The 24,778-nt window shown below is 42.3% G+C and overlaps 1 protein-coding gene across 3 annotated transcripts in view; it reads left to right on the forward strand.

Moving 5' to 3' along the window:
• The first annotated feature begins 263 nt into the window (after positions 1-263).
• Positions 264-24,778, forward strand: part of HOMER3 (homer scaffold protein 3) — a 51,075-nt gene continuing 26,560 nt past the window's right edge. For 2 of the 3 annotated variants that reach the window (XM_032233156.1, XM_032233232.1), the window contains exons 1-2: positions 23,297-23,435; positions 24,077-24,233. In XM_032233156.1, the coding sequence (XP_032089047.1) occupies positions 23,422-23,435; positions 24,077-24,233 (171 nt within the window). In that variant the 5' untranslated portion in view covers positions 23,297-23,421. Of the gene's footprint in view, positions 473-868; positions 1,059-23,296; positions 23,436-24,076; positions 24,234-24,778 lie in introns of those variants that run through there. The other variant, XM_032233308.1, reaches the window with a different exon arrangement.

A 24,778-nucleotide genomic window follows, 5' to 3' on the forward strand; every position in this document is an offset into this window, starting at 1 on the left:
CCAGAATATATTAGATTTCCTACCTGGGATATTTGTAGAAGTTAATTAGGACTTCTTGGAATAAGCCAACTTCAAGGTCCCTTCCAATTCTATGATTCCTAATAATAGATTTTTGTTAAACAATGGATTCAGTTCCAACTGTGAAAGCTTCCAGGCCAGGGGCAATTCTAATGTTATAGCAACTTTCCTCTGTCAATCGGATATTTGACACGTTTAAAAAGGTTTTCATTGTGGGGCTCCGGCGCGACTGCAGAAGCTGTGGAGTCCGGTTTCCTCCAGCAGATGGCAATAAAGAGCCAACAAAGAAGCCACCCTCCCCGCCCCCGCCCGCCCCTTTGGAAATAACTCAGAAGAAATGTGATAGAAACGAAGCGGAGTTTGCAGATGAAGGAAGATAAATTAAAATAAAATAAAAATTTAAAGAAGGAGAACAAAGGTTGCCGGCATTATCCTGCACAAAAGAACAAAGTGGGTAAGCAGCTCCATTTTTAACATGATTTTTTTTGCCCTTTTCGTTTTAAAGCTCTGCAGAGAAAGCGATCGGTTTGCCTGAAGCGCTAGAAAAGAGCGAGAAATATTTGCAACACAGAAACAACAACCACAAAAAAAAGAGGACAATCTCCTGCTTCCACCCTCTTTCCAACTCAAGAGGAAGAAAGAGAACCTGGGATTTTTTAGGGGGAGAAAGAAAGTTCTTATCTCTAGGGTGCTTTCGGGTGATTTTGAAGGGAGTGCTTTTTGGAGCGAAAGGAACAGCTGCCCTCATCTTTATGCTTCTCTTCCCTCCCCACACCCTTGGGAACGTATAGAAGTGTGTGTGCTTATGTGTGTGAATGCGCATGTGGTAATGCTCTCCCTTTCTTTCAAGCCCTAGAATCCAACCCCGCCTTTTCCATCACAAAGTCATGGATTTCCAAAGTGAAATTCCGGAGGAAATTTGAGGAGTATCCGGATCCGGAGAAAGAGTGAAGAGGAAAAAAAAAAAGAGGCAACGTGGAGATTCGATCAAAGGAACAACTGAAGAAAGAAACCCTGGCAGACGGGCAGGAGAAGATGGGGTGAGAAAACCAATCTTTGACCTTAAGGGTGCTTGCAGAGAAATCAAAGAGTTTGACATTGATGGGTTGGGGGTGGATGTGGTTTTTTTAGTTTTGCTGTTTAAAAAAATGAATCAACAAAGTTTATTAATCGAGGGAAGAGATAGTGTGAATTTCCTGCCATATGAGGTTTTAATGTGATGAACAGAAAAGAAGGAATGTGGTGATATAAATCTTCCTGTATATTAAAAGGATGGCATTTATTTGGTTTTTTGACTGTATCCACTTTAAATTAATACTGATGCACATTTTGTTCTCCCCCCACCCCATTTCACACTGCCACTCTTTCACCACAGCACACAAATGGTTCCCTTTTAAAGTAGCTTGTGAATGATCAGCCCTTCCTCCCCCATTCATTCCTGCTGAAATGTAGTGTCAATCTGCATATTGTAAGTCATATTACCCTGGTCACCAACCAATACTTCCATGGGTCCATCAGTTTGACAAAGGGGTGGAGTTTGGCAATCCAAGCTTCTTTCCTCTGTCCCATATATAAATATAAGCCCAAAGTGGACAGCAAGTAAGTTTTATTGGTGTGATCCCCTGTCCTTCCTAATCATCTCGTTTATTATTGAATCATTGAATATAGATCACAAAAGCCAGCTCAAAGGTGCAGAATTTGGTTTGAGAAACCTAGTTGTTGATTCCCAGCAGGTCCCTGCCTTTCTAGCCTTCCAGAAAGTCTTAAAAATCTGGCTTTGGCCCCAGGCATTGGAATAGGATAAGGCTGAACATGTACACTTGGGTTTTTTTAAATTAAAAAAAATGTTTTAGGGCACAGAAGTTGGGGGCTGGGTTTGGAGGGGATATTGGTTTTTGTTATTTCTTTATTGTTGTAGTTGTACATAAGTTATAACAAATGCAATGGAGAATCATGTAAGTCTTGTAATTGCAAACATACATACTTTGGTCAGGCTGTGGGTGTGAATGACCCATTTCAATTGATAAGCAAACATGGAGGTGCAATCAACTTGATAGAAAGAAGCAGACATAAAGGGTGTAAGAATCCAGAGAGGGAGATAATATTGTCGAGGTTTATTAAAAGCAACATAATATACGGCATGCTATTATGTATTTTATTTTATATATGTGTGTGTGTATATATATGTAATATACACTATGTCCACGTTACTATGGAGAAAGGAAAGATCTTACAAAGCTGAGTATTGGATGAAGGTGACAACTTGCAGGAATTTACTGGCACAAGATACCCTGCGTTTAATTCAAATGTTTTATGTGTGTATGTAGATTGATAGTATGTAATGATGTAAGATGGATAAGAGATTGATTAACCTTGTACTAGCTACCAGAATGTCTTTAGGGATCAACTAAGTGCTGGTGAAGCAAACAGAAGAACAAAGGAAGTGGTTTCCTGTTATTATTTATCTATGACTAGTGGAGAGATGGAATTAGACCCAGGATTATTTTTCCCCTTCCTCCATCACCCCAGGCTTAACATTACATTCAGTGAAATAGTTTAGTCAATGGACAAGGGCTCAGCTCTGCCTTCATTCAGTGTTATCCCTACTCACCAATGAGATATAGATTTCATTGTCTTTAAGGCTCGTGGCTCTTTGAAGTACCTCACCCTATCAGCTGGGGAACCTATGGAGGGATCTATGGCCAACACAGTCCTAGGCTGCATTAACAGAAGGATATGTCTATGGAGATTCTCAGTCATCCGGATCATGGTTGTCCCAAAGGTTCTTTTCCAAAATGCAATTGGACTTTGTTTTTTCCTTGAAGACATTTCGCTTCTCATCCAAGAAGCTTCTTCAGTTCCCTTGGGATAGAATCAAGATCATATGAAATATTAATACCACCCTGTAATGCCTTAGTCCCCTTCGGGGGAAAAGGGCAGCATATAAATTTAATAAACTGAAACTGAACTGAACTTAGTAAGAACCGAATTGGAATATTGCATTCAGTTTTGGTCACCATGATATAAAAAAAGATGTAGAGACTTAGGAAAGAGTGCAGAGAAGAGCAACAAAGATGATTAGGGGATTGGAGGCTAAAACATATGAGGAACAGTTGCAGGAATTGGGTATGTCTAGTTTAATGAAAAGAACTACATGTGACATGATAGCAGCGTTTCAATATATCAGGGGCTGCCACAAAGAAGATGGGGTCAATCCAGTGGTGAAATTCAAGGGGTTTTTTTACTACCGGTTCTGTGGGCATGGCTTGGTGGGCATGGCAGGGGAAGGATACTGCAAAATCTCCATTCCCACCCCACTCTGGGGTCAGCCAGAGGTGGCATTTGGCATTTCTCCAAACTACTCAAAATGTCCACTGCCAGTTCTCTATAACCTGCTGGATTTCACCCTTGGATCACCCTATTCTCCAAAGCACTTGAAGGCAGGACAAGAAGCAATGGAAGAAAACTAAACAAGGAGAGAAGCAACCTAGAACTAAGGAGAAATTTCCTGACATTTATTAGTGAAACGTCTCCAAAAGTTATGGGTGCTCCATCAGTGGAGGTTTTTAAGAAGAGATTGGACAATCATTTGTCTGAAATAGTATAGGATTTCTTGCTTGAGCAAGGGATTGGATTAAAGACCTCTCAAGGTCTCTTCCAACTTTATTATTCTGTTAAAGAAAGCCAATAGTGATTAGACAGCATCACCACCAGATGGATTCGTAACTGGCTGACCAACCGCACTCAACGTGTAGTCCTCAATGGAACTGCATCTTCATGGAGGGAAGAATGCAGTGGAGTACCCCAAGGCTCTGTTTTGGACTCAGTACTCTTCAACATCTTTATCAATGATTAGGATGAGGGAATAAATGGGGAACTCATCAAATTTGCAGATGACACCAAGTTGGCAGGAATAGCCAACACTCCAGAAGAGAAGCTAAAGATACAGAAGGATCTTGACAAACTTGAACATTGGGCACTATCTAATAAAATGAAATTCAATGGTGAAAAGAATAAAGTTCTACATTTAGGCAACAAAAACAAAATGCACAGGTACAGTATAGGTGGTACCTTGCTCAGCAGTAGTAACTGTGAGTGGGATCTTGGAGTCCTAGTGGACAACCATTTAAATATGAGCCAGCAGTGTGCAGCAGCTGCCAAAAAAAGCCAACACAGTTCTAGGTTGCATAAACAGGGATAGAATCAAGATCACGTGAAGTGTTAAATACCACTTTATAATGCCTTGGTAAGGCCACACTTGGAATACGGCATTCAGTTTTGGTCACCACGATGTAGAAAAGATGTGGAGACTCTAGAAAGAGTGCAGAGAAGAGCAACAAAGAGGATTAGGGGACTGGAGACTAAAACATATGAAGAACAGTTGCAGGAACTGGGGATGTCTAGTTTAATGAAAAGAAGGACTAGGGGAGACGTGATAGCAGTGTTCCAATATCTCAGGGGTTGCCACAAAGAGAAGGGAGTCAGACTATTTTCCAAGGCACCTGAGGGTAGAACAAGAAGCAATGGGTGGAAACTAATCAAGGAGAGAAGCAACTTAGGAGAAACTGAGGAGAAATTTTCTGACAGTTAGAACAATTAATCAGTGGAACAACTTGCCTCCAGAAGTTGTGAATGCCCCACACTGGAAGTCTTTAAGAAGATGTTGGACAGCCATTTGTCTGGAACAGTATAGGGTTTCCTGCTTAGGCAGGAGGTTGGACTAGAAGACCTCCAAGGTCCCTTCCAACTCTGCTATTGTATTGTATTATTGTATTGTATTTCCACAACTGGAAGGGCATTCTCCAGAAGAGTGTTCAGATCCTGCCATAGGTATCACTATGTTTTCCTTTTCAAGTATTTAAAATGGAAATTAAGGCAGCAATTTGTCACAGGGAGACAAAGCTTTCAAATTTTCCTCCAAATAATCTGGACAAAAGAAGAAGTTGTCAAAACAACAAAACTTTCACCTTGGCACCTTCAATCCAGCTGACTCAGCAATCGGCTGTCTACCAGCCAGCAATGAGCCACATTTCCCAGACTCCTTCATGCTGCTACTAGCTCAGAAAACAAGCTCAAAAGGAAACGGCAGATGTTCCAGAGTTTTAAAACAAAGTTATCCCTAATAAGCTGCAGATAGGGCCTTACATACATACTTTGAAAAAGGTATCCAGGGATGCATGCAGACAATGAAAAGAATGGTTATTTTGTTATCTTGTTAAATACAAGGGAAAACACACAGACATTTTGTACGAGGGTGAGGGGTGGTCTGGTCATTCATCGAACACTGGATCTCTAAATCTCACCTCTGACTTTCTTCCTTGAACTGGAATCTGCACCTTTAAGAAACTGACAAGTGATTTTTTTTTAAGTTTTGTTTTGAAATGGCCCCCCCCCAAAAAATCTAGCCATTAAAACACAGGTGTCAAAATTCGCCATGTTGCGTTTCCGTCATGTGACGTATTGCGATGATTCTTCGCTGAGCTGGGGTGGGTGTGACCTGCGTGTGATGCATCCAGCCCGCGGGCTGCCAATTTGACACCCCTGCCTTAAAATAGCCTTGCCATGTAATCGAGCTTCCATGTTCAGAGGCAATACAGGTAGTCCTCGACTTAACAACAGTTCACGTAGTGACCTTTTGAAGTTACCACGGCACTGAAAAAAAATGACTTATGACCATTTTTCGCATTTATGACCACTGCAGCATCTCCGTGGTCATGTGATTTACATTCAGATGCTTAGCAACCAGTTCATACATATGAGCGTTGCAGAGTCCTGGGGTCATGTGATCATCTTTTGCGACCTTCTGACAAGCAAAGTCATTGGGGGAAGACAGATTCACTTAACAACCCTGTTATTAATTTAACAGCTACAGTGATTCTCTTAACAAACGTGGCAAGAAAAATAGTAAAATGGGGCAAAACTCACTTAACAAACTTCTCACTTAGCAACATAAATTCTGGGCTCAATTGTGGTCGTAAACTGAGGACTACCTGTAGAGCATCTGTGAATGTTCTTTGATGGGGAATAAATATTATGTCTCTTCTATACTTTATTCCTAGAGGCATTTGGCTGCCTACTAAAGAAATAAGATATTGGATTGAGTCGGGAGGGGGGGTGTAACCTATACATGCAGAGTGATTCTGGCACATATAGGTAGTCTTTGACTTACAATAGTTCATTTAGTGACCATTCAAAGTTACAATGGCAAAAATATTACAAAAAAGTAACTTATGACCATTTTTCAAATTTATGACCATTATAAGAAACCCCATGATCATGTGATTTACATTTGGATAGAATGGAATAGAATAACAGAGTTGGAAGGGACCTTAGAGGTCTTTTAGTCCAACCCGCTGCTTAGGCAAGAAACCCTATACTATTTCAGACAAATGGTTATCCAGCTATAGTTATCTTCTTAAAAACTTCCAGTGCTGGAGTATTCACAACTTCTGGAGGCAAGTTGTTCCACTGATTAATTGTTCTAACTGTCAGGAAAATTCTTCTTAATTCTAGGTTGCTTCTCTCCTTGATTAGTTTCCATCCATTAATGGAGTGCTTGACAACTGACTCACCCTTATGATGGTTTCTGTGTCCTGGAGTCATGTGACCCTCTTTTGCAACTTTCTGACAAGTCAATGGGGAAACTAGATTCTACTTAACAACTGTATTACTAATTTAAGAACTGCAGTGATTCACTTAACAAATGTGGGAAGAAAAGTCATCAAATGGGATAAAACTTACTTTAAAAATTTACCCTGTTTCCCTGAAAATAGGACCTCCCCAGATAATGAGCCCAATCGGGGTTTTGAGTGCATGGGCTAAAATAAGCCCTCCCCAGAAAATAAGCCCTTCCCGAAAATATTGCAACACAGCAGCAGCCATGAGGTGGCCACGCTCGCTGCCTCCTGCACCTCAAAAATAATAAGACCTCCCCAAAAATAACACGGTATCTCTTAGCAACATAAATTTGATGTCAATTGTGGTTGTAAGTTGAGAACTATTTGTACAGACTTTTTTTGTGCTCTTAGGGATATTCTGACATATGGATTTTGTGTTCTTAGGGGCCTTCCCGCTGATGGTCATTTCTCACTGTTTCTAGGCAGGAAACATAAAAACTACCATACACGTGACACACTGAAAATGCATAGGTTGCAAACTGACTGCAAAACATCTAATCCTACCCGCGGGTGCAATATAGCATTGTACATTTTATCTCCTTGGCCTTCACCTAATGTTAATGCAGCCTAGGGCTGCCAAAGAGTTGTCCACCTCTGAATAAAATGGATTGCTGTCTTGATCCAGCAGGGCTACTTATATGTTATGTCCTTAAACTGCAGTTTTATGGTCTGCTCTAAACCTGCATTGCCAAGAGCATCCTTTCAATTTCAAATTAGGCTCACAGTAAGTAACAAGCAGGAGAGCAAAAAGATGTGAGGGCTAATTTACCTTTGGACCACAGGACACTCTTAACTTATAAAGGAGAATATTTGTAGCTCAGGGTTGAAATAAGGACTCCTTAGTGCTTTCTGAACTCTGCTTTCTTGCAGATGTTTCATTACGCAAACTAGGTAACATCACTTTGATGTCTATGGAGATTCTCAGTCCTCCAGGTCATGGTTGACCCAAAGGTGCTTTTTTCAAGAGGCAACTGGGCTTTCTGGTTTTTCTTTGAAGACGTTTCAAGGATCTTCAGGAATCCAAGAAGCTTCTTCAGCTCTGACTGGATGGTGGGGATCGTATTCCCCACCATATAAATATAAATATACAAATCCTTCCATTCCATACCATCCAGTCAGAGCTGAAGAAGCTTCTTGGATGAGGAGCGAAATGTCATCAAAGAAAACACAGAAAGTCCAGTTGCCTCGTGAAAAAAAAGCAACTTTGGAATCACAGATGATGTTATCTAGTTTTGGTAATGAAATGCCTGCAAGAAAACACCAAGGACTTCTCACTATCTTAGCATCTGATCAATAACTGTGAGGAAGTAAAATGGTCACAAATGTCATAAGAACTTATAACAAGTTAGAGGAGAGCATGTAGAACATGGCTTCCCAATCCTTTCCAAATCTTTAAAAGCTCTACTGGAGTTCACATGACTAGAAGGAGGTGGGAGGGGACATTGGCTGGAGGACTCAATAACTTTTATGATTGGTGACCAACTGTCTCTCCCATCAGATATTTTTTTTCTGATTTTTTTTCTCTCTCTCTCTGGGTCCCTACAAAATCTGGCTCATTTTTAAACTTAAGCTCTTACTGGCTTTTTCCATTGCATCAATTATAGTAATGTTATTCTGTTTTGGTTTTGGAGTATATTCCTGAAGATTGGCAGATAGACCCTAACCTAGTCCTTAGTCCCCATTTACATACAGTGATTTCTTCCCAATATTCCTGTGAGGTTGCACAGGGTAAAAACCGTGATAAACTCTCCACTTCTGTTTTCAAAGACAAACCAGATGCTGGTTAGAAACCCACAAACAGGATGCGATTGGGACAGCCCTCTTGCATTTTCCAGGAAATATTAGTCAAAATCCAATCATTTCTGCTTATGAAAATATCTTTTACTATAGTTCTGAAACACAAATGGAATATTGTGTTCCAATGTCTGGGCTTCCTGGAAAAAATAAAAAATATTGTTTTTATTTGTGCTTTTGATTGCTTTATGCCTGGTAGTACAGGTAGCTGTCACCGTGCAACAATTTGTTTAGTGACCGCTTGACGTTACAATGGGACTGAAAAAAGTGACTTATGACCATTTTTCACACTTAGGACCGTTGCCATGGTCCTGTGATCAAAATTCAAATGCTTGGCAACAGTCTCATATTTATGGCGATTGCAATTTCCTGGGGTCACGTGGTTCCCTTTTGCAACCTCCTAACGAGCAAAGTCAAAGGAGAAGCCAGGTTCACTTAACAACCCTATTACTAATTTAATAACTGTAGTAACAACACTTAACAACAACACTGGACAACTGTGGCAATAAAGGTCATAACGTGGTGTTAAACCCACAACAAATGTCTCATTTAGCAACAGAAATTTTGGACTCAATTGTGGTCGTAAGTTGAGAACTACCTCTAAATAGTGGCTGGCCATGTGACTATAATTTTTGGATTGTATAGTTATTCATTTTTCTTGATTACTGTGTATTGAGAGATTGCTTTTGAGATTCTTCTGTGTAACATCCAGATCATTTGATTGGAGCGATATAAAAATGCTGTCAATGAGAAATAAGGAGGTACCAAAAAAGCAAAGCAAGATTGAAACTAAGAAAAGCTTAGCATATTGTATGAATGCAGCTGCAATGACCTGGGCATGTATGTCATCAAACGTAGTCAGGGTGATTTTAGTTATTAAAATTCTCTTCTTTTAAACAATTCTTTTTAAAGAAGTGGAGAATATATTTCTGTTTTCCGAAGGCAACAACTGTAGGTTTTACATTGCTTGTTTTCCTCTTCACTGCAGTATTTAAGAATCTAATCTTATTGATCGCTTAATTTAGCTTGCTATTTTCTCCAATCCCTTACAAGTAGAATGCAAAGCATTTATTCTGAAGTTCAAGGCCTGTTCCCTGTGGACTTTGAGATACCATTTAATTCATTAAGTCACTTCAATAAGCAGTTTCAATGAAAAGTTTTATTTGAAGCCCTCTGATTTGGTAGCCTTAGTAAAGAGTTCTCCCAGTGATTTATTCTGTAGAGCTATGGTTATTGCAATTTAGAAAGAATTTTTCCATATGCCTTGGTGTAGATGTTTTGGAATTGTCAGACTATTGAGTTTTTAAAATACTGATGTTGTCACAGAAAGATTTTCTTGTAGAATAAAAAATAAAAGTGAAAAACAGCTTAATTGCTCTAGTCTAGTGATAGCAAACCTTTTTGTAAAGGCATGCCAAAATTGTGCCCTGAGACACAATGGAATGCGCCCCACCCACCTGCGCATGTGCATGTGACATTCCCCCCCCAGTGCATGTGTGAGTGTCCCCCCTCCGACTCCGGAGGCTTTCCTGAAGCCTGGGGAGGGCAAAAATGGCCTCTCCCAGAGGTTCTCCAGAAGGTGGAAACGGATTGTTTCTGAACTTCCAGTTGGCCCGTTGGGCCCCTCTTTTGCTCTCCCCAGGCTTCAGGAAAGTCTCCGGAGCATGAGGAGGGCGAAAAATGAGCCCAATTTCCAGTTGACCCATTGAGCCTATTTTTCACCTCCATTTCCCCCAGGCTCCAGAGGCTTTCCTAAAGCCTGGAGAGAGCAAAAACGGCCTCCCCCCGTCCCTCCAGAGGCCCTCCGAAAGACGGAAATTGATGGTTTCCGAACTTCCAGTTGGCCCATTGGGACCGTTTTTCACCCTTCCCAGGCTCTGGAGGCTTTCCTAAGCCTGGGAAGGGTGAAAAATGGCCCAATGGGCCAACCAGGAGTCTGAAAATCAGCTGGCATGCCGGCAAATATGGCTCTGCGTGCCACAGGTTCGCCATCACGGATCTAGTGTATCCAACCCCAAATTTATACGGGCAACCCTTGACTTAACAACCACAATTGGGACTGGAATTCCTAAGTCAAGGTACCCACATGACTGGACCCAATTCTTATATTATTTCTACAGCAGCCATTAAGCGAATCTATTCTGCAGAATGTGTGCTTTGCTGGAAACCAGCAAAAAAGATAGCAATTTGGCACGTGACTGCTAGATGTCACGACCAGTCATAATTGCGACCACTTGCCAAATACCCAAAATGCAGTAATGTGACTATGGGAGGTTGCAGCATTTTACGAAGACCAGCAGTGGTTTACAAACCGTGAACTACTCTTTCTGAGGCCCTTGTAACTTTGAACAATGATCAGTCGTAAATCAAGGACCACCTGCAAAGGTAAGGTACGAATCTAGAACTGTCAGAGTCCCTGAGATATTTGACTGATATTAACTTTACTAAGTGGTCTGTTGGATTAGATAATTAGAAGAAAACTAATTTCTTCTAGATTTTGGGATCCTCTTGTGGGAAAAGAAAACAACAACAGCTAAATAGCTTTGAGCTTTACTGACATAAAAAGCCTCTCATCAGGTGCACGTAACCAGGAATAGGAGCTGAGTTCAAAGCACTACAAGTTTATTACATGCAATCTATACCCAAGAATCTGATCTACTAATGGTCAAGCCAAATTGACTCTAGATAAGAGTCAACGGAATTCACTGGCAGCTGGACCTTGGGTCTCTTGCGAGGGTGTATTGACTCCAAACTGATGATGCGCTTGACCTTGCCCTCAGGCTTAGCCTGCTCATTTCCTACATCCTTGCAACAAACCTCTGCCAGAGGGAGCAATCCCATAAATGCTGAAATCATCCATTCATCACCCTCCCTGCAAGCCCACTAAAGCCAGGATTGTCCTAGAATGGCCTCCACCAGCCCATCTCCTTGTCCTGAATCTACTCCCAGCTGACTAGTTCCCTCCTGCCTATCAATTTTTATTTCCTAATAGGTTCACATTCCATACGATTGCCCTACTTCCTTCCAAACACAGCCTGATTCATTCCAAGTGATTATGAACGTCCACCTGCTGCTTCCGGATTTGACAGCGTGACATTGACGCATGTCTGCCATGGTTTGTGGAGCCCACAAACCAAGAGAATTTACTCACCTATGTTCTTGGAGAATAAGCTTACTGGTCAGACTGTAAACCTTCTTTGCTCAGACCACCAAGCCACACCCACCAAGCCACGCCCACAGAACTGGTAGTAAAAAAGTTTCAATCCCACCACTGATTTCTATCCTACTTTTCTTTTAGCAGTCAAAGTATCCAAGGATAGTAGCAGTTGTCTATGGAGATTCTCAGTCACCCAGGTCTTGATTGTCCCAGTGATGTTTTTTTCAAAAGGCAACTGGACTTTGTTTTTGAACTTTGTTTTTTCCTTGAAGACGTTTCACTTCTCATCTAAGAAGCGGAAACATCTTCAAGGAAAAAGCAAAATCCAGTTGCCTTTTGAAAAAGCACACTTTGGGAGTTTTAAAGTGCTGCCTAGCCAATATCTCCAACATCTTTTGAGTTTCTCAAGTATTGATTATGTCTTAGAAACTTCCTCCTTCAATATCTACATCTATCAGCAACAATACTAGGTTTATCTGAGCTAATGGGCCACTTTCATGCCATCCATTATGGATAGCAATTGTATATTCTGGTTTGAAATTTAGATCATGTCAAGACGCATATGTCTTTTAAATGGCCTGCACGAGACAGCTGTGGCATTCGAAAAAGCGCCCTTTGCCAAGGCTGGGATAAAATATATTTTGTAAGCAGAAAGGGAAGAGGGTCAGAGCAGGCATGGAAGACATAAGCAGCAGTTCAATGAACCAGATGCACAGACAGCCCATAAAACTTGAAAGAAAAACATTGGGGGTTAACAGGAATAAAGATTGTCAGAAGAATGTTTTTATTGCACACTGGCAACTGCAAGAAGGGAGGAAGCAACAGACGAGAATAAGAGGAACAAAATCTTTTAACTTACTGGTTTTGAACTGTATCGTTTTTATTCCTATATAAATATACTGTATATCCAAAATATACAGTTTTTTCAGACTTTTGGACCCTACCCCTTTGTGGGAGAAGATCGGGACATTAACTCCTTCTTACATACTAGGACAATTCTGAGCTAATTTCACTTGGTACTACTGCGCGGCTTTTAAATTTATCTGTATGGTGAGTGTTTGGTATGAGTGTGGTTGATTGAATGTACCCACTTTTTAACTATATTATTGTTATTCTGTTTTAAATTGTCTGTGGGGATTGTTTGATAGTATGGTTGTGTATGTCTGAGAAGGCTGGGATGACTGCCGGGCACCTCCTGCACTAAGTGCTCTGCAGAAGTGTCAGGGGGGCCTATGCCTAATCCCATCCTTAGAATATCTGATTCAAAGAGCCTGCCGGGGAACACGGTGGCCGGGGGAGACGGGGGAGGGACCATGGACACGGGAGTGGGCCGGACCATTACGGTCATAACAGGGAGGGGCAGATATGGCAGGGACTTTAGGGCTAGCCATTACTGGGGAAGGAGGGTTCGCTACGTCACAGAGATCCCTCCTTCCGGCCCTATTAGTTCCACTCCAAGGCCAGATGGCGTGAGTAGTCAGGACCCTGGTCTCAGGCTGTTGTCGCTAAATGCCAGGTCTGTGGTTCACAAGGCTGCCCTCCTCCGGGACCTAATTTTAGACGAGAGGGCAGACCTGGCATATATTACTGAAACCTGGTTTGGCCCGGAGGGAGGAGTCCCCCTCACTGAAATGTGCCCAGAGGGTTTTCAGGTGCTTCATCAGCCGCGACACCAGGGAAGGGGTGGGGAAGTGGCCATTGTTATCCGGGGGTCTTTAGTTCCTCGTATGATCCCTGCTCCGGAGCTTGTCGGGTGTGAGTCCTTACTGGTGAAGTTGGACCTTGAGGGTCAAGTGGGCTTGTTGTTAACGTACCTGCCTCCCAACAGCGTGACAACAGCTCTCCCCTCACTCCTCGAGTCAGTAGCCGAGCTGGCAGTTGAGTTACCCAGGCTTATGGTGCTGGGGGACTTCAATTTGCCTTCGCTTGGCGAGCACTCTTGATGGAGCGCAGGAGTTCATGGCTCCCATGACAGCCATGGGCTTGACCCAAGTAATTTGGGGGCCGACTCACTCAGCGGGTCACACGCTCGACCTCGTATTCCTCTCGGAGCAGTGGAGTTGTGATCTTGGTTTGAGGGGTAGTGAGATCTTGCCCTTGTCATGGTCGGACCACTTCCTACTGAGGCTTGACTTTCGGAGGCCAATCCCCCACTGTAGGGAGGAGGAACCGATTAGGTGGTTCCACCCCAGGCGCCTTATGGACCCTCAGGGCTTTGAGACGGCGCTTGGCGTTATACCTGATACTCTCGTCCACAGTCCGATGGAGGCCTTGGTCGCTGCTTGGAACTCAGCGGCGTCGGAGGCTCTTAACCGGATTGCGCCTTTACGGCCTATCCGAGGTAGCGGATCCAGGCGGGCTCCTTGGTTCACCAAGGAACTCCGGGAGATGAAACGCCAAAAGAGACACCTGGAGATCCAGTAAGTCCGAGTCAGACCGAGCACTCTTGAGAGCCTGCATCAGAGCCTATTGATACCAGGCAATTCGGACATCAAAAAGCGCATATTTTGCCGCTCTGATTGCATCCGCTGAGTCGCGCCCAGCCGCCTTGTTTAAATAACCCGCTCCCTCTTGAAAGGAGGGATGCGGGTAACACTTTACAAGGTAGAGCTGAGGAGTATGTCCAATTTCTCGCGGATAAAGTTGCTCGGCTTCGGACAGACCTGGACTCCAATTGCTCAGAGCCAGCCGAGGTACCGGGGGAGGGTCTTGAGCGAAATTTATGGATTGATTTTCAACTTGTCACACCTGAGGAAGTGGACGCCATGGGAGCTGTGAGTGCCTCCACTTGTGCGCTGGTCCCGTGCCCCTCCTGGCTGGTCGCGAACAGCAGGGAGGTGACACGGAGCTGGATCCAGATGATTGTTACCGCCTCTCTTCGGGAGGGGTCCTTCCCGCCCCTCCTAAAGGTGGTGTTGGTGAGACCCCTCCTGAAGAAGCCGTCTCTGGATCCAGCCATTCTAAATAACTACCGTCCAGTCTCCAACCTCCCCTTCGTTGGGAAGGTTGTTGAGAAAGTGTTGGCCTCTCAGCTCCGGCGGTCCTTGGATGAAACTGATTATCTAGATTCCTTTCAGTCTGGATTCAGGCCTGGCTCCAGCACGGAAACTGCTTTGGTCGCGCTGATCGATGATCTCTGGTGAGCCAGGGATAGGGGTCATGCCTCTGTCCTAGTGCTCTTTGACCTCTCAGCGGCCTTCGATACCATCGACCATGGTATCCTTCTGCGGCGGTTGCGCGAGGTGGGAGTGGGAGGCACCGTTCTTCGGTGGTTCTCCTCCTACCTCTCGGACAGGTCACAGTCGGTGTTTGTTGGAGGGCAGAGGTCGACCCCTAGGCCCCTTGAGTATGGGGTGCTGCAGGGTTCAGTCCTGTCCCCCGTCCTGTTTAACATCTACATGAAGCCACTGGGTGAGATCATTCGGCGGCACGGGATAAAATACCACCAATACGCGGACGATACACAGCTGTATCTGTCCGCCCCGTGCCAACTCAGTGAAGTGGTTGACGTGATGTTTCAGTGCCTGGAAGCTGTTAGGGTCTGGATGGGTGTGAACAAGCTTGCACTCAATTCCGACAAGACCAAGTGGCTTGTGTTTTTCCCTCCCAATAATTGGCCTTGTATTCCATCTCTCAGGCTGGGAGGGTGAAATTACACGCCCCTCAGAAAGGGTTCGCAATTTGGGAGTTCTCCTGGATCCTCAGCTGACCTTAGAACACCAGTTGTCAGCTGTGACCAGGGGGACATTTGCCCAGGTTCGCCTGGTGCACCAATTGCGGCCCTACCTGAACCGGGAGGCACTCAGAACAGTCACTCACGCCCTTGTGACCTCAAGACTGGACTACTGTAATGCGCTCTACATGGGGCAGCCCTTGAAGAACATTCGGAGACTTCAGCTTGTCCAGAATGCAGCCGCGCGAGCGATCGTGGGTGCACCTCGGTACACCCACGTTACACCTATCCTCCACGAGCTGCACTGGTTGCCTATTGGACTCCGGATGCGTTTCAAGGTGCTAGTCGTTACTTTTAAAGCCTACATGGTATCGGACCTGGGTACTTGAGAGACCGCCTCCTGCCAATTACCTCCCTACGACCAATTAGATCCCACAGACTAGGCCTCCTCCGGGTCCCATCAGTTAGCCAGTGTCGACGGTCGACCCCCCCGGGGGAGGGCCTTCTCTATGGCTGCTCTGGCCCTCTGGAACGATCTCCCTGTGGAGATTCGGACCCTCACCACCCTTCCGGCTTTCCGCAAAGCCGTTTAGACCTGGCTGTTCCGGCAGGCCTGGGGCTGATGAGTTCCCAGCCCCACTCGAATTGTTGTGCCTTTTGCAGAGTTTTAATATGTTTTTTGTAATTGTTTGTCTTGTTTGCTTTCGTTGTATTATCCCCCTTTCCTATGAGTTTGTTAGCCGCCCTGAGTCCCTCTGGGAATAGGGCGGCATACAAGTTTAATAAACCATAAACCATAAACCATTCCTAGCCCCTCTCCTGTGAATCAATCTATTGCTTATAAAATGCATATAAACTATTAGTTGCATAGGATAGTCAGTTACTAACAAGTCAAAATCATCATTCTCTCCCCTTTGCATGTGGCATTTTATTAACCGATGCTTCTTAGCCAGTAATCCCCAAAGTGCTTTTCAAAAGGCAACTGGACTTTCTTGGTATTTTTTTTTTCTTTCCTTAAAAATGTTTCGCTTCTCATCCAAGAAGCTTCTTCACTTCCAAGCTTCAGTTCAAGAACTGAAGAATCTTCTTGAATGAAAAGCGAAATATTTTCAAGGAGAGGAAAAAAAGCCAAGTCCAAGTTACCTTTGGAAAAGTACCTTTGGGACAACTATGACCTCAGTCATTGAGAATCTCCATAGGCATTTGGCCAGTAATGCTGCAAGGTGACACAGAACATTGGTGGTAAAAGATTTGAAATCAGAGACTAGAATTATTCAGGGACCTTGTTTTGCTTTTGCAGGAAAAAATACTATATGGGGGGGGGGGGAATCCGTACTCAACTCTCCAAAGTTGCATTTATATACAGTTGTATTTAAAAGAAAAGAGAAGAGGGGGAAAAACAGAGTATAGTGTTTTGCAGAAAGCACAATTAACAGAAAACACAAGTTTTAACTTTTAAAACACACTCACTCAAGATAGTATGGCCACTAACTTAGGAGAAATTAGATATATTCACAGATGAGAAACAATCTGTTGACGAGTATTAATACAGAAAGTAAATCTCCCCATTGTGACGCATTATTACTGATCATGCATTAAAGCAAAATGAGGTTGTTGCACAGCTTAGCTGTTGCACTGATGACATTCTGGAAAGCCTTGACTATTCTTCCAGGCCTTGGGGTGGGGTGGAGGGAATCCCTAGTTAAATGTTCTTGACATATTTTGCATCTATTGGGGGGGGGGGGGTTGTCTGGATTTCCTATCTTGATTATTTCCTTCGTCATATTTTTATTTACTTGATTGTATTCCTATCTTCTGAGCTGCAAAAAATAGTTTTGGAGCTCCAGAATTGAATCAGATAAATAAAATAAAATATTTGTGTTCATGAAAGTCACACATTATTGGTTGTTAAATCAGCTCAAGATTATTGCATTTTTCTTACCTGAGAGAATTAAAGCTCCCTGAAGCTGGTTTGGGGGATTATGTACCTTGTCCTTGGGAACAGGGTTAAACTAGCCCCGAGGCTACATATTTCTGTTGGCTCATATTTTTTTCAGTACCTTTTAGACAGTGAAAACTAAACATGAACAAAGAACTGTGTATTTCACTCTGAATTCCAATAAGGATGCCAGCTTTTTTTCCAACCTATTACACCCCAGATTTATGAAGCTATAGCTCCATCATCTCTAGCAATTGTGCGTTTCTCAAGAATGGGAGGAAATGTATTCCAGCCCATCTATATATACTATCAGTGTGGGATGTATGCTTAGCTATGTGTGTCAAGGCATATTAAGATCAATAATATTATACAGTCCCTTTAATATTAAACTAAACATGCAAAGTGTTCCTTGGTTGAACAAAAGGATTCATGTGTTTGCTGATGCTAATTTAAAGAAACAGAAGAAACAATAAAGAAGAAGAAAAGGCAAGATATAAAAATAAGATGGTTCTGCACATGTTTTCTGGTCATGAAGCACAGCCAGAAAAGAGAGAAACATTAAATGGACAAATTTTCTAAAAAATTGGTGGAACTAAAATCTGTGTAGCATCTAAGTTTTATCCAAACGTACAGTGAATATGATTACTCTCCATTTCCATGTTGAATTATTTCTCCCCCTGTCATGTTTGCTGACTTATTTATTTATTTATTATAAGTGTTTTTGTGCCAGTTCAATTTTAAAAAATCTGAACAGCTTACAAAAGCACAGGTTATTTTTAGCAACTTTTGAAGTGTCTGGGGCCACATCCAAGACTTTCAGGAATCACAAATTTTATTTTATTTTATTTAGTTATTTTTACAAATAACTCAAGGAAGCGAACTTACATAGTACTCCTTCCTCCTCTTGTTTTCTCCATAACAACAATCCTGTGAGGTGGGTTGGGCTGAGAGATAGTGATTGGCTTAAGGTTGCCCAGCTGACTTTCATGGCTAAACGGGGTCTAGAATTCACCATCTCCTGGTGATTGTCCCTAAGTCACCCAGCCAGCTTTATTGCCCAAGGCCAGACTAGAATTCACCATCTCCTGGTGATTGTTCCAAAGTCACCCAGATGACTTTTGTACCTAAGGTGGGACTAGCACTCCCAGTTTCCTGGTTTCTAGCCTGGTGTCTTGACCATGAGACCAAGTCTCAGATTGTACACCTCTAAAATAAAGCAAAGAAGAAACAATAATTGAAACCTTTCTGTGCATTGTTTAGTGATGAATATCTTGTTTGTGTTTCCTTTTTTGTTCATTTCTGAACTCTATTTTAAAATAGCAGGAAAGCAAGAAGTAAGGCATATTTCCTATGGCAGCATCCCCCAACCTTTTGGGCGTGGCACGACAAAACCGCGCTCGTCAAAATTGCGGTGATAAAATCGTGGCGCTAAAGCCGCGACGTCATCCCCGTGCGTCATCACCACCGCGACAACAGCGCGGCAACAGAAGGGCGCTTTAAAGCGGCGCCGCGGCAGAAAGCCGATTTCAATTAAGGTAAGGGTTAGGATTAGGTTTAGGGATTTGTTTTAGGGTTAGGTTTAGGGTTAGGTTTAGGGTTAGGTTTAGCATTAGGTTTAGCATTAGGTTTAGGGTTAGGGCTAGGGTTAGGGTTAGGGTACTGAGTGCTTGGGAATGCGCGGATTTGCCCTCTGCGATTATGTCATTGCGGTAGGGTCGCGTTTTTCCTTAGCGCTTCAAATGGCGCAAATTAGTCTTCGCGCTTATGTCTCCGCGGATAAGGGCTTCGCGGATTTGTGGTGGAACCCCTTTTGGGCACCAGGGACTGGTTCCATGGAGAGAGGTTATTCCGTGGACCAGAAGGGGCATGGTTTAACATTCTGCCTGCATCCCTTGGATGGGTTTCACTTGTTTGCGTGGCTCAGTTTCTGACATGCAGTGGCCAGTGCCGATCCACAGACCAGGGGTTGGGGACAGAGGGGGTTTGCTAATTTTTTTACGCAGAAGCGGGCGGGCGGAGTCTCCCGCCGCCGCTACTACCAGTTTGCGTGATCTGGCCAAATTGTCAGCCACCCACCTCTGGTATAGGGTTTCCTACCTTAGCAGAGGGTTGGACTAGAAGACCTCCAAGATCCCTTCCAGCTCTGTTATTCTATTCTATTCCAATTCCTGGACAATTGGTGCAGCTCCTTTCCCAAAAGCTTTTGCCATGGCTTACAATCTACATTTGAGAGAAATACAGGAAGAAAGTAGTTCTGTGAACAGCCAAAAGTCCTCCCAAAAGGTTTCACAAAAATATAATATATATGTGAGATTTTAAAAGTGTTTTGAATGAAGAGAGAGAAGTGGCACCACAGGCATTGCAGCCATCAGAGACAGCAAAGAATGACAATTGCCTTTAAATTCAAACCAGACGTGTCTAGTCCTGCATCCTGTTTTCCAATACACTGGCCAAATAGGATGACCTCTGGATAGCAGCCAGCTTGGGCTTGATGGAGTCAGCTATCTTCTATAATATCTGGTTAGTGTGAGATGGCATGGCTCAGTGCTGAATGAATTGATTCCATTTAGCTTGTGGAATGCCTTCTTAGGATGACTAGCCTGGTGTCTGTTGTCAGGGAAAGAGTTCTTCTTTTTTAAAAAAAAAAAAACACTTCATTTAACTTGTTAGATATTTTGCATTAATCACGATTACCGATAATTTTTCCTTTTGTTTTTATGCAAGTGCTGTTTTATTTTGCTGAGTATCTTAACCGTTGGAGAAATCCTACAATACATGTAACTAAAATACAAACGAATCTATATAAGATTGATTGGAAGAAAATAGGTACATCTAGCTCACCAGCATACTCTTTTAACACAGATATTCATTGTTCAGAAAAAGAGCTTGTTGGATGAGATTAAATTGTACAGATAGTCCTTGATTTACAACACTTTGTTTAGTGACCGTTCGAAGTTGCAACAGCATTGAAAAAAGCAACTCATTGACGGTTTTTCATACTTACAACCATTGCAGCATCTTCACGGTCACGTGACCAAAATTCAGACGCTTTGCAACTGACTCATATTTATGTCGTTTGCGATGTCCCAGGATCCTGTGATCAGCTTTTGCGACTCTCTGACAAGCAAAGTCAATGGGAAATTCAGATTCACTTAACAGCCGTGTTATTAAGTTAACAACTGCAGTGATTCACTTAACAATTGTGGCAAGAAGAGTGTAAAATGGAGAAAAATTAACTTCATTATAGTCTCACTTAGCCACATAAATTTTTGGTTCAATTATGGTGGTAAGTGGAGGACTAACAGCACTTCCTCCCTTTCCAAAACTTTTCAATCAGACGCCTTTAAAAAGCCACCAGAGAAGGCAAAAAAGCTAGTAGTTTGTACGAAGTTCCTTTTCTTGGTTTTTAGTACTAAGACCTAGACTGCCCCGATATTTGGATATTTCACATAAACTTATCATCTTCCCGTGAAAATGCATTTTCAGAGGCTTTACAAAGACGTAAGAAGATGCTGGATCAGCATTCAGCTTTCCGTTTTACCTGCCTCTTTTCATTTGATTTTACTTCCTTGTTTGCAAAGCAGCCTCCAGTTCTCCTTCCCTTGCTATATTTATGCACTTGCCCTCTGATTCACTCTTGGTGGAGACAAGAAGGATTAACTAGACAGGTCTCCAGAAAGGCAGATCCTTTCATCCTTACATCCGTTTTTCTTCCTCAGCAAACATCAGGACTTTGCCTACTTTGGTAGTTTTGGTTTTCATCAACACGTGCTTCCATCGTTGCTTCCCTTTTCTTGGATCATTTCCTTCCTTAGAATTGGTTTCCTTCCATTTCTTTTTTCTGCTTTATTGTACTCCTCACATCCAGCTTTTCTTCCTTATTCAGTGAGCAGGTGAGCACACTGTAATAAGCTGATGTTCAAAATACTCAGGAAGGGTGATCCTTGTCACCACAGGCTTGTACAGGATGGTCCCCATCTCATGAATACTACTTCTTTGTCTGTATTGAGGCTGTTGTGGTATGAAACATTTCACAGCTCTGAAATCTCAAACTGTGGATGAAGTCTTGCCCTTTGTCCTCTGGGCAACCATGCGCAGCTGGCATGTAAGCTACACTACTGGGTGTAAAATTGTCCAAGATTAGAAATAGCAGTCTCAGCAGCTGCTTTGAAATGTCCACACGTGTGAGCCTGGCTGTAGAGGGCAGGCTTTGGGGAGGCCAAAGTGTCCCAAGCTCCCAACTTTCTTCTATAGACTAAAAAGTATTCCCTTTCCTGCCTCCCCTATCCTTTCTGTTCTTTTTATTCTTTTGTAACACTGAATCACCCGATCATTTTCTCCTTAGTTGACTATGAAACAGAAAAGTTTCTAATGTTTTGATTGCTGAAATTTTCTAAATGTTTCTCATTTTCTAATTGTTAGGTTTATTTCTAAATAATTATTAAATAAAAATAAATCATCTGAAATTTTCTAATGTTTCTAAAAGTTTCTACTGTTTTGATTGCTGAAAGAGAAAAGAAAGACTGGGTGACATTATACCAGTATTCCAGTATTTGAGGGGCTGCCACAAAGTTATTTTCCAAAGCATCAGAAGGCAAGACAAGAAACAATGGATGGAAACTAATCAAGGAGAGAAGTAACTTGGAATTAAGGAAAAACTTCCCTAACAATGAGGACAATTAACAAATGGAACAGCTTGCCTTCAGACGTTGTGGGTGCCTCATCACTGGAGGATTTTAAGAAGAGACTGGACAGCCATCTGTTTGAAACCGTGTAGGGCAGAAGTGTCAAATTCATGGCTCACACGCTGGCCATGCCCAGGGGGCAAAGGGCGGGAAAGTCACGATACATCGTGGGATGCTGCCGTGACACGAGTTTGACACCCCTGGTATAGGGTCTCCTGCTTGATCAGTGGTTTGGACTAGAAGACCTCCAAGATCCCTTCCAGCTCTATTCTGATTGATTGAAATAATATAACTTGGGCAGCAGCTTTTAGCCAGGTAGCATCTCTACGTATAACTAATGTATGTATGGACATAAAGTACTGCAGAAATCAAAGCAATCAATAGACAGACTTCCAAATTACCTGCATGCAGTGTTTGACTAGAAAACTTGCATACTGCAGTGCATTGACGTGGAAGATTCAAAAGGAATCTTAGTGACAACCCATGTGGCTGAAATGTACCCTGTAGCATATATTGTAAAATAGAAGTTACCCCATTATAGTAAAAATATACCATCCCACATTATTGCTTATAAAATTCTACAGCTTTCATGTATATTATGTGTTTCAAATACTTAGCTATTTATCCTCACAAAGAAAGAATCTTGCAGAGAAGCATTTGGGCACCAAGGCAGGTTCCCAATTGAGGTCCCATCAGGCAACAAAGCCTTTGTATCCGAGGATGCAGATTGGTTGTGTTGTGCAGATTGTAAATGCAAATGTTTTCTAAATGCTGTTACTGAAATTCAAACTTCATGTGTCTTAGATGTTCAGCATGCTACAGTGTTGAAGAAAAGATCAATTCCAATAATTTTTGCTCTCTCACCCTTTTCTAAGCTCAGTTAAACTCATTGGCTGCCTGTAAGCCTACATTTAATGAAAACCTTTATAGCTGTTGCTATATCTCACCCGTTGTGACCAAACTGACATTTACCTTTGTTTTTGTAAACCATGCTGATATGGAAACATATAATTTAATGGTTTGTGGATTTTTAAAAATTCTTAACAGCTCCCCATAGATTTCAGATGTTGCCATTTTTATCTAAGTATGAGAAAATGCCCAGTTCCTTAGTTACCCTTCTGACACAAATTTTGGAATTGTTAATAAGATATCATAACCTAACATTTGGAAGCTGCATGGATTTTTCCCTCGCCTTTCCTTTAGAAGCGAATCATTTCAGATTAACATCTTTAAAAAGCTTTCGTTGGTCCTAATTTAGAACTAATATTATGTGTGTCCTGCTTCCATTTTATTTCTCTTTTCCTGCATTGTACAGTATCAATTAACAGTGTACATTTCCATTGGTAGGAAATGAATTGTTTCCAGACCCTTAACTCAAGTGGGATATTAGCCCAGCAACTGTACTAACCTAATGGTAGATGACCTGATCTTTTAACTACTTCTATTGCCAAACCAGCTGCCTTAATCAGTCTTAACCAATGTCAACAATTAGGTAATGTTTTAACTTAATCTTCCCATAATCTGTGTTTGTGTGCTTGAGTGTGTGTGCGCGTGTGAGGAAGAGAGAGCATCTGTGGGTGCACATTCAAATTAACAGTTTAAAGATGTTGTAATTCTCTTTTTGATTAGAGCTTTGAGACAGAAAGCAGTGAGAAAGCTGAATTCATTTGTAATTTGATCTGGGTCAGAGTAGAGAGAATATTGTTTTTAGTCTTGAAAAATGGGGAAAAATTTGATTTACATTACTAATATATGTGCATGTGTGAGAGCATATTTCTAGGTAGAGGACACACACACACACACCATCCTTAAATATATCAAAATACCTCTTTTCTGATCACAGTGAATATTTAAAACTAGCTACCACAGACTTCCTCCTTCTGCACAAATATATTCAAGAAGAAGAATAACAGTTTAAGATGTCGTTTGTTAATTGTTGTCCAATATCAGCCTCTTAAATTATAATTTTGTCCCACCCAGGGACTTCACATAACCCCTTGATTTAGAATGTGTTTGTTTGTGTGTCTGTGTATGTATGAACTTAGAGAAACACACCCTTCAGTGATAGGGATTGCCTAATTCTTCCCTGCTACAGTTGAGGTCCTCATGCTCTTATTTTCTTCACTTCTGCAGGGAGCAACCAATTTTTAGCACCAGGGCCCACATCTTCCAGATTGATCCTGCCACCAAGAGGAACTGGATCCCTGCCAGTAAACATGCCTTGACAGTGTCCTATTTCTATGATGCTACTCGCAATGTCTATCGGATCATCAGTGTGGGAGGCACCAAGGTGAGACCTAACGTCAGGCGGCTTCTCCCATGTTCAGTTTCTTGTTTTAAAACAATGATGCCAGTACTGAAAAATAATCGTGATAATTATATTCACAGGATCCAATCTGGGTCGGTCACTAGGACCAGAGGTTTTGTCTCCCAAGCTTTTGGAAGCCATTTACAACAGCTGCTTTAAATACCACACACAGAACAGCACACACTCTGCTAGAGAGAAGTTTCCCGAAGATGCACTCCAGGATGAGTCCAAAAGCTCGGAAGACAAAACCTCTGGTCCTAGTGACCGACCCAGATTGGATCCTGCAACATTATCCTGGAACACAAACATTCTATTCTGTTTTTCTTTTAAGGAACTTAAGGAACTTAAGACATATACTATTTAATAATTCTTCATAACAGATTCTGTGGGGTGAATTAAGTTGAAATATGATGAACAGCCTCATGTCAACCTAGTAACCTTCATTGCCGAATGGGAATTTCTACCCATGTCTCCCACGACCTTCTGATCATACTGCGTTGGCTGTCCCAAAAAGATTTTTTTTTAAT

The sequence above is a fragment of the Thamnophis elegans genome, chromosome 1 (assembly GCF_009769535.1).
Source record: "Thamnophis elegans isolate rThaEle1 chromosome 1, rThaEle1.pri, whole genome shotgun sequence".
Lineage (NCBI taxonomy): Eukaryota > Metazoa > Chordata > Lepidosauria > Squamata > Colubridae > Thamnophis > Thamnophis elegans.